We start from the raw sequence: 11,141 nt of genomic DNA on the forward strand, positions 1-11,141 counted from the left end.
TGAAATCAAGAATGTTATCTCTGGCAATGTTTGTATTGTTTATGATTATCCAGGAACTTTTGTGCTTCCAAATGAAATTTAAGATTGTTTTTTCAATTTCTGTGAATAATTGCAAATGGAATTTTGATGGGATTGTACTGAATCTGTAAGATTGCTTTTGGTAGGATGGCTATTTTCACAATATTGATCTTACCAGACTTTCAGCATGGGAGATCTCTCCATCTTCTGGTATATTCTCCAATTTATTTCTTCAGTGTTTTAAGGTTTTAATACAAGGTCTTTTACTGCCTCAGTTAGGTTTATTCCAAGATATCTTTCTGAGGCTATTGTGAATGGAGTGCTTCCCTGATTTCTTCCTCAATCTGTTTGTCTTTGGTATATAGGAAGGCTACTAGTTTTGTTATATATAAATAAAAAGTTATTTTATGTTCATGGATCAGAAGCTTTTTGGGGGAAGGGGGTTCTAGGGATTGAGGTGACCTTGGGCCTTGTACATGCACTCTATCATTGCTGTATCCACAGCCCCAAAATATTTAATAATGGAAAGATACCATTGATCTATAGCCTTAATACAATCCCTATAAAAATTCTAACTTGTTTCTGTCAAACATGACAAATGGATCTTCAAATTCATATGGAAATGCAAGGGCCCCAGAATAGTCAAAACAGTATTTCAAATTAAGTTGGAGAACACACACTTCCTGATTTCAAAGCATTTTAGCTAACTACACTAATCAAGACAGTGTGGTACTGGAACATGGACATATAATTCTATCAATGGAATATGACTGAGAGTACAGAAATAAATCATTTGTTGATTATTTAAAGCAAAGGTGCCAAAATATTCAGCAGGGGAAAGAATGGACTGTTCAGCAAATAATGTTGAGATAATTGGATATCCATGTGTAAAAGAATGAAGTCGGATTTCTCTTTCAGACCACACTAAAACAACAGCAGCACAACACTCAACTAACAAAAAATAGATCCTAGATCTAAATATAAGAGGTAAAACTAAAAAACACTTAAGAGAAAACATAGAAGTAAATCTTTGTACCCTGGGACAAGGCAGTGGTTTCTTTAATAATACAGCAACAAAAGAAAAACAAAATTTAAATTCTATCAAAGTTTAAAACCTTATCCTCTGTCATGGAGAAAGTAAAAAAGAAAGCTCATTGGGTTAAAATAGTTACAAATCATTATCTTATAAATTTGTATTCAGAATATATAACTAAACCTTACACTTCAAGAAAAAAAATAATTCACCTTAAAAATAGGCAAAAGAGGGAGCTGGAGAGGCTCAGTGGTTGGTTATGAGCACTGACTCCTCTTGCAGAGGATACGGGTTTGATTCCCAGCACCACATGGTGAATAACAACCTCCATAACTCCAGTTCTGGGGGAATCCAACGCCTTCTTCTGACCTCCGTGCACACTGCACAACACAGGTGCACTTACATACACATAGGCAATACACTCATACACATAAAATAATAAAAAATAGGCAAAAAATTTCAATAGGTGGGTCTCAAAAAAACCCAGAAAACCAACATAGTCACGGCCAATAAGCTCATAAAAATATGCTCTGCATCATTAAACATTAAGGAAATGCAAATGAAAAGAATGATGAGGTACCACTTTATATGCCTATGATCACTGCAAGATAAAGGCAGGGTAAGAAGTATTGGTAAGAAGATGGAGAAGAGAGAATCAGTTTCCTCCAGGGACCAGCTACCTGGCAGGTTACTTAATCCTGAGTGGCTAGCCCTAAACACACATACACACAAGCACCATTAAATGGACTCAGTGCATTTTATACGTGTGTATATTTATAAATGTATGTATATATATATACAATAATAAGCAAAGAGGACAAGAAATTGAGAGTGAGTAGGACATGGGGGGAGGTGAAGGGGGAATGGGGCAGGGTGAAAATATGCAAATATAATACCCATATATATAAAGGATATGTTGAAACTGATCCTGAATTCACTGCTAGGCAGAATGAGTGATGGCACAGCCACTTTGTGAAAGTTTCACAGTTTCTCAAAAAAGTGAAACATGGAATTATCCTGTCACCCAATTCTACTCCAAGGTACATATTATGTATAAAGGAAATGAAAACATGTATTCACACAGTAACTGGAACACAAAAGCTTGTATCTACCCAAACAATGGAATAGTATTTGGCAATAAAAAGAATGAAAGAATGAAATGCTTGATACATGCTACAACATGGATGAATTTTGAAAGTCATATGCTAAGCAAAAGAAGTCCCACAAAGCACCACCTCTGATTCTGCTTACATGAAATGTTCAGAATAGGAAAATAAGTCAATACAGAATTAGATCAGTAGTTCCTTAGGGTGAGAGTGGGAGGGAAATGTGAAGGGCAGCTGAAGGTCATGATGACTATGATGATGGCTGTACAACTCTGTGCATGTATGAAATCCCACTGAATTGATCGCCCTGACGGGGTCAATGACATATTGGATTATATCTTTATAAAGATATTAGAAGAAACAATACTACCATGACCAACTTTGACCACATCTCCTTGTGCATGTATACAGTGTGCATATATACCAGGTCAGCTCCTGGGAAAATCACTGAGTTTGACGTCCGTGTAGTTTTCAATGGTTTTGTAAATACACAGCCAACCACCAGACACTGTCCAAGAGTATATGTTCATTCATAGACTTCTAGCTTCTTAAAATGACTCCTTAGTATTTTCTATCCTACAGGTGAATATCAGTGTTTGGTGTTTTAATTTGCATTTCCTCAACTACTAATGGGCTCAGCAGCTTACCTGTGTTTACTGAATATTTGCTTTTCCTACTCAGTAAATGGCTATATTCATAGCCCATTACCATTTTGCCTTATTTTTTTATTTGATTGGCATGCAATTTATTTAATTAATTTTTTTTTATTTTATGATTGTTTTGCCTGCATTTATGAAGTGTACCACATGTGGGCAATGCCAATGAAGTCCAGGAGAGGGTTTCGGATCTCCTGGAACTGGAGTTAGGGACAGTTGTTAGCTGCCATGTGGGTACCGGAAACCAAACTCAGGTCTTTTACAAGAACAGCCAGGGCTGAGCCATCTTTCTGAAAGTCCCTATTTATTTAATTTTAGAGATGGTGATCATGTGGCCAAGCTTGGTCTTAAACTCACTATATAGATATGGATTACCTTGAACTTCTGATTCTCCTGCTTGCAGTTCCTGAGTGCTAGATTACAAGCTTGTACCACTACAGTCAAATTTATGCTGGGCAGGATTTTGTGCAGGTGAGGCAAGCACTCTGCCAACTGGCTATATTTCCAGCACCATAAAAAGGTATTTTTAATAGATTAATAAATGCTGGATATATTTTTGACAAAGCTGATTAGACATTTTGTTCCTTTATTTATGGTGAATTTTATTGTCTGGTTTTAATTAAGCAGTCATATTGTCAATTTCTGAGACTTTTGTTGTCCCTTCTTATGGAATCCTGATCTTGTTCCACAGCTAAAATAGTTATGTTAAATCTTTCTGATAAAGAAAAAAGAAGTAGTTTTGAAAATAGTTATTAGAAATTCTGAACTTCTTTTATTTGACTTGCTTTGTCCCTTGGTCATCTTTTGTTAATCTTGGTTTCCAATTTGTGATGCAGACAGGTTTTCCAGAAAGAGGCTAATGATGGGCTGAGTGTGAGGATGGGCAAGGTTTGATGAATGGCAGAACTGGCTTTCCACTATTGATTACAAGGACACAAGGAGCTATTGTTCCATGTTGACAACTCAAATGCTAAAAATCAGAGAGGTTTGTAATAGGTACCGTGTCATGGCGAGAGCTCCCAAATACTTTCAGGGCTGTCTCTGGAAACGTGATAGGAATACATCTCTCAGCCCCTTTAATCCTATGTAACAACTTGAAGAGTAACACGTAAGTTAAAACTGCATGTGTGATTTCCACATAGAAGCCTCACAGCTCCAGTGTGCATCTGGCCAGATTACCTTTTTCCCACCATGGTGAATGTGACATGTGAAGTGATCGACTTCTGTTAGTGTAGGTCCACAAGTGACTATGGTATGTCTTCTGTCATGTCATGGTGGACAGACAGGCATACACTGTGACAGTAAGCCACTGAGTTTGGTGGGGCTTTTGCACAGTGTTTTGTTTGTTTGTCTAGTTAAACAAAACCAAGTACAGTTCTGAGCCATCCACATGAGTGCCCATCTGGGATGCCTTTGTTTTCTCTTTTATACTTTTTTTCAACGTATATTTTCTACTGAATTTTCTGGATTTCATATAATACATCTTAATCATATTTAGACCTCCTCCCCTATCTGCATCCCCCCATAGCCTGCCCATAGAATTTCATGCATTCTGTCATATATGTTAAGGCCTATCAAGTCAAGTTTGTGTACCCAGGTGTCTCTCAGTTTGAGTTCATCCCCTGGAGCCTATTCAGCCTATCTAGCATCATGGCCCTAAAGAAGATCAACTCTCCATCACCCAGCAGTAATCAGCTGCTAATAGTTCCTCAGCTAAGGTTGGGGCTTGCTACCCATTTCTCCAGTTCTATGTTGGGTTTTATCTGATTGAGTTTGCATGGGTCTTCTGCATGTTGTCACCATTGCCATGAGTTCATATGAGTAAGGTATACCAGCCCTAACTCTAACAATCTTTTTGCCACCTCTTCGAAATGGTCCCTGAGTCCTGGGTGGGTAAGGTTTAATACAGGATTCCTATCGAGGGACATACACTCTGCAGTTTCTTATTCTCTACACTCTGGCCAGTTGTATTATATTCATCACCTGCTATTGCATGAGGAAGCTTCACTGATGAGAGCCACTTTATTACTATTTTCTCCACCCCTTGTTCCATTATGTTCCACGAACCTTAGGTATATAAAGGTTCCATTGTAGATGCGTCACTTAGGGTTGGGCCTCTCATGGACACTTATTCTCTGTGTGTGACTAGTTGTGGAACTGTCTGTTGCAAAAGAAGCTTCTTTGACGAGTGGTGACAGTTATACCTGTCTGTAAATATTAGGAACCCTATTCAGCATATGGTAAGAAATTGTGTTTGTCTAGGGATGCGACAGATATAGGGTTTTCTCTAGGATCTATGACTTCTCCAGCCATGTGTATTTGGCTATGTTTACAGTGCCACAAACGAGTTCCATCCTGTTGAGTGGGCTTTAGGTCCAATTAGGTAGCTGTTGATTAACCCTTAGATAGAAGTGCCACCACTGCACCAACAGAGCTTTCTGTGCTGGTCATTGTTGTTGTTATTAGACTTTAAAGCTGGAGTTGGACCATTGATTTATTTTATTTCTTAGCAGCTTGCACAGTATCTTCCAAAACTATGAGAGCTAGTCTTCAGGGAGGAGGCTTCTAGATCAGTTCCAGGCTCATTTCTCCAAGTCCTATATTCAGCAATAGGGCCTTACCCTTCAAGCTCTTGGAGGTAATCAAGAGCTGTGCAATACCTTCGTATACTTTTTAAACATTTCCTTTGCATTCCTTTCTCAGGTGATTTTGGGAAGATGAAGAAACAAGCACATGTTCAATCAGCCATCATCCCTGATGGTCAGAGAGCCTTCACATGTGAATACAGTCTAGCCCGAAGGCAGCAATTGCTGGATTTTTTTGTGCCCTGATCCATCCCAAACCCCAGATAGGACAACTTTAACCCACTATGAAGTCTTCTAAGCAGGCAACTTCCAAGTTCACCAGCACTGGGAATGGCACACTGACTTGGATAAACAGGCTATACATGACCCCTGTATCACTTAGTCACCACCATAAGGTAAAGATAAGGGTTTTCATTAAAAGTTGGTTTGCTCTAAAAATTCTTCCTTATTAAAAAAAAAAAAATTGACCTACAGACAAAACCAACCACTCCTCCAACCACACCACTTTTAAGAAAGCACTAATTTCATTCCACAGATAATTTCCTAGAGAAATCTGTTTTTTTTAATGGGAATTTGAAGAATTATTGAATTCCAGGTGCATGTGATAGTAAACTGTCAAAAATATAGACAAAAATGGTTCAGGGTCAAACTGATTAAAATATGTTTCAGACGCATTTCCATTTAAGCCAGAAACCACAACTGGGAACAAGATCTGCTGTGGAGTCGAGCTGTTTTCTGGAGGAAGCCACTGCAGGGTGGCATCTCCTTTCTGTTTTGTGACTAACAGCTTGGTGCTAGCATGCTCAGCCTGCAGAATGAGGCAGTGTGTGGCGCTGCCTATGTCTTTGATTAGTTAATTTCCTACATTCCAGAGCAAGGTACACTTACAGCCGGGTATGGTCACCATGCTATTTTTAAACCAAACCTTGGCACAAGTTGCAGCATTGAAAGAGCATCTGCTTTCTGTCTTTTCCTGAGCCTCTCCTGGGGTAGAGATCCTGAACAGCAGTGGAAAGCTCAGGGCAGATGTGCAACCAAGCCAGGTACATCCTTAGCAGACCTCTCCTGGCAGAAAGTGGTGGGCTTTGCTACCCTTCCTTTCTATGACCACTTTCTCTGTTCTTGATATAGAAGGTACCTATGAAAGAGAAAGTCCTTGAAATGAAAGTCAGGCCTCTGTACCTAAACCACAGAAACTGGCTGTTGTCCTCTAGTTAGCTCTGACCCAGACTTCAAAGCCTACTCTAGGTGACAGAGGAGTGACCAGGAAGAGAAGGAGTCCCATCACCAAGTCCCAAAGCATCGTGTCTCTTAGGCCAGAAATCCCATAATGTAGAGGCCAGATACCTCAGTGGTCATATGTGAATATAACTCCAAGGAAGGAATTAGTCTAAGAATTCAGAAGATAGGTTCACATTTTAGGCTAGGGAGCAAGACTTCATCTTGGAATAAGTTTTCATTACAGTTCCAGCCATCAAGCAAGAGAAATCTGGTTTGAGGGAAATAATTTGGTTTCATAAAGAAGCCATGGGGAACATCAAAACTTTGCCATTGTCCTAGGACACATGCCATTTTTGTTTCAAGTGACAGTCTGTTAGAGAGAATTTCTTAGGAATGTTGACCTTAAGTTTTTCTTGACTCTAACAAACAATTAATACCAGACTATGAGACTTTTTTCCTATGAAATTGTTTTTACCTTAATTCCCAAGCAGATTTTCTTCTAGATGATTTGGGTTTCTAGTTTTGTGGTTTAACAGAGTTAACTATCTTTGGCAGAAAACCACTGAGCTGGTGGGGTAGAGGTATAAGCCTGATTATGTTCTAGGATTCTTCCCCATGTTATCAAATATATAGAAAAAAATATTGTTTTGTTAAATAAATTATAAGGTGTTCAGAAGGATTTTGTACAGATTTCTATTTTTCTCTATTTACAAAACTTGTTTACTAGAATTCAGTTGATTTTCAACACACAATAGGGTCACATCCTGAAAAAGCCATTGAAAGTCAAAAGTGCATGTACTATACTTAACCTATTGAAGATCATAGTTCAGTATAGACACTGTGTAGACTGTAGCTTGTTCTGATTGTGATCTTGTGGGAACTGTGACTTGCTTTCCCTACCTAGCATCATGGAAGAGGATTAGACTGCAAACTGCAAGTCTGGACAAAGAATAAAATTCAAACTACAGTTTCTATTGAAATTATATTCCTTCCTCAATATCATGCAGCTGAAAAATTGTGTCAGTTGGGGCCCATCTGTGTTACTAACATATTTGTTGCTAAAGGTTGTTTGTAAGTATAATTGAAAATATCTCATTGCTCTAGAAGCCTGTGAGTCTTATCCATACTTTAGTTGACCCCTTGGAATGTGAGGTCAATATACACGGGTCAGATGAAGGCCACTATCTTTATGTCCACCAGGAAAGTGTTAAGAAGAGGCCCTTTGCCAACAGGGAAATCCAGTCCTGTGATATGGAAACTACCCTGTGAGGGAGGCGCCAATCAATACTAGCTTCTCAATCTTGGCATTTCCAGCTAAAGTACCAGATGTGGTTGGCAAACCTATTGTGCCACACTAAGGTATGTTTCTGTTCAGTTTAATTCCATGATTATTTTATTAATATTATTGATTTTATTCTAGTTTTTCACTTTGGCACTTGGTCTAGAACATGTTATATGCAAGCAGTTGATGGCTGTTGTTTGCCCATGGCTTCATTTATGACTCATTTTCATTTATTTTATTCAGAAAACACTCATGGCATGTAAAATGAGAGCCCTGCACCAAGCATGTCACCTACAGGACCACACGAAATAGTTAAACGTCTTACATGAGAAACACTTGGGAATCGTCTTTGCCGTCACACACGTGGACACCTTCGTACAAAGATTGTTCTTGACTAAGAAAAAGAAATACGTTGCAATTGGTTTATGTGTACATTTAGCAACTGATACTGTTCTTAATCACAGTGCAACTAAGTCTTAAGTGTCATCATACAACTGTGAATTTTGCTTTGTAACACCCATTCCCCATACCTAAAGATGGAGCACAAAACTCAGCACATGGCAGGGGCTGGAATGCTACTTACTGAAGAAACACATGATGTGGAGCTATCCACATTCAAAAGAAAAAGACCAAGCCAACCCCTCTATAAGGAATGTTTTGTCTCCTGAAGAACAAAACAGAGAAGGATTCAGAGCCCACTGGGCATCCCAATTGGTTCCCAGTGGGAACTTTGGGCTAGTTGCACACTCGATGTCCATCGGAACCAGTCACTTTCCCAATTCCAAGGGAGCAGGACAGAATAAAGATAACATTAAAATGACAATTTAATACATGAAGGGAAAGCCTCCTACTAGGAAATTTAAACTTATTAAATTCAAGTAACTTAGCTATTTTGGTCCAACCAAAGGCTTGAGCATTTATTATTATTATTATTATTATTATTATTACTATTATTATTATTTTGGTCTTTTTCCCAGCTGGACTGGAACTCACCATTTAGACCAGGCTGGCCTTGAGCTCACAGAGATCCACCTGCCTCACCCTCCTGAGTCCTGGGATTAAAGGCATGTGCCACCATGCCCCATCTACCACAATGCTGATTTGGTACCTTCTACTATGAATATCTAAGGACCTCATCTGTTCAGAGCTATGAGGTGACAGATTGGGGGGTAGCAAACATCCTTTGCTTAGGAAGCCATTTCCCCAGGTATGGCACCGGGGTCTCCTGTCACAGGCTTCTTGCTTATATAATGCTTTGACACTCACTGTGCACATCTGCCCCGGATCCTTCGCTCAGGGGCTTGGGTAAGCAAACCTGGAGGAGTTCAGGCTGGGGTCAGGAACTCAAAAAGGACCTGGCAAAACTCCTGCATTTAATGTTGGTTTATCTCTCTGGTATGGCATTTCTCTTTGATGCTCACCCTAGTGGGTGATAAGACATTCCTCCCGTCCTCATTCCTTCGTGCTGGGTGCAGATGAAAGATCCTTCCTATCTACTCTGACAGGATTAGTGAATCCACTTGGCTGGAGTCACTGAGATGCTACAAGACCTGGGGCCTTCAGAGGATTTCTGTGCTGAGTCTCATATAAATGTGGTTTCACCTTTATCCAGAAGCGCCCTTTTCCTATACTGGCTGTCAGTTAATTTTAAATCCTTTATGGCTGATATGTATGCAGGTCTTGGCAAGATACTCCAATTCGACTGTGACCAGTGTAGTGACAGTTAACTTTGATGTCTTTATATCTGATATTTAAAATGTATACATTCCAAATAAATGTTTCCTGGGGGTATGGGTGTGTAGAGGGCCTTTTGGCAGTATTTCTGTGCCTGTTCCTTCCAGAACATCAAATCCTGATTACTGGTTTGTGTTTAATTACACTACTTGAGATAAGCAGCCAATGATTCACTCACGTGCAAAAAAACATTGCCCAGGTTTCAAGAAATAGAATCCATACTGATAAGGTCCTCTGTTCACAGACTCCAGTGGTGAAGATTTAAAGAAAAACAGCTTTGTGTTTTTAAAAAAGTGAAAGTATGACATTTGGCAGCTGCTCAAAACTGACAAGCTATCCACAGGTAAGTGACACTAATATGTGGCTATCTTCTCTCAAGGTTTGCTGGGATGTTTGAGCCTCAGCAGCCAGAAGGAAACATTAAGCTGGGAGTCTGTGTAAGATAGCCACCCCAAGGAGGCTCTCTGAATGACCTTCTTTCCATGGGAGACCTACTCCCACAGCCACAAAGGCCTATTCTCCTTGGGGGAAGACTACATATCGCACATACAGATGGAGCCCAGTAGACAGAGAGGAAGGTGGGAAAACAGGGAAACTGTGGCTAAAATTGAAGGCCAAAGAGATTAGAATTCAAGAAGAGAGAGAAGGGTGAATTCTTTTGCCCCAAACCTGGGCTGTCTGATGAACGAGCTGCTGTTGCACATGGGAGGATTTCAAAGGATGTGGTGGAATTTTCTTTAGTTTTCTACTGAACTGTCCAGGGGGCAGGGGAGGGCATGGCTGTGCTCCCCTCATCAACTGCAGAATAGCAAAATGTACTTAGTTCTGAATACTGAAGATTAGCACAACTTTCTGCCTCCTCCTCTTCTCCTCCTGCTCTTCCTGTTCCTCTTCCTCCTCCTTCTTCTTCCCATTATTTGTGTGTGTGTGTGTGTGTGTGTGTGTGTGTGTGTGCGTGTGTGTGTGTGTACATACTTGCCATAATGTGCATGTGAAGGTTAAAGGACAAGAGTCAGTTCTCTCTTTTTACCATATGGGATCGAACTCATGTTGCATGGCAAGTGTCTTTCCTTGTTAGGTCATCTCCATGGCCCTAAATAAGGCTCCCGATCCTTGCATTTACAAAAAGAAATCAACACTAAAAAGAAACAGAAGGGCAAGTAGTGGGGAATGGCTGGGGGTGCTGACAACACAGCAGATAGTAGCACGGATATCAGAGTATAAGGGCTCTAGTGGGGGGAGGGAGGCTATGGGAGGGTGCTACCTGGGAAGTGGGTGTATAAATATATAAAAAAAGAAAAAAAATGATTCTTTGAAGCATAAAAATTTGGTCCTTAATAATTAGTAGATGTAAAAAACATTACAACTGAAATCTACCTGATGACTTTATATCCATGCTCAGATGCCAAGGAGCTCAGAAAGTAACCGACTGTGGCTAGTAATAATCAGATATATAGAGATTAGAAACGCATGTGCGAACATCTTAATGTAAATTGCATTACAAAT

At 39.7% G+C, this 11,141-nt stretch overlaps 1 protein-coding gene across 2 annotated transcripts in view; it reads right to left on the reverse strand.

Moving 5' to 3' along the window:
- Adamts17 (ADAM metallopeptidase with thrombospondin type 1 motif 17) overlaps positions 1–11,141 on the reverse strand; it is a 396,140-nt gene that overhangs the window by 106,017 nt on the left and 278,982 nt on the right. The window contains exon 16 of one of the 2 annotated variants that reach the window (XM_029554310.1): positions 8,227–8,295. The exons of the other annotated variant lie outside the window; for it this stretch is intronic. Within the exon in view, the coding sequence (XP_029410170.1) occupies positions 8,227–8,295 (69 nt within the window). The remainder of the gene's footprint in view (positions 1–8,226; positions 8,296–11,141) is intronic. 2 annotated transcript variants of the gene reach the window in all.

This window comes from Nannospalax galili, unplaced genomic scaffold (assembly GCF_000622305.1).
Source record: "Nannospalax galili isolate Female #2095 unplaced genomic scaffold, S.galili_v1.0 scaffold124, whole genome shotgun sequence".
NCBI classification, from domain to species: Eukaryota; Metazoa; Chordata; class Mammalia; order Rodentia; family Spalacidae; genus Nannospalax; species Nannospalax galili.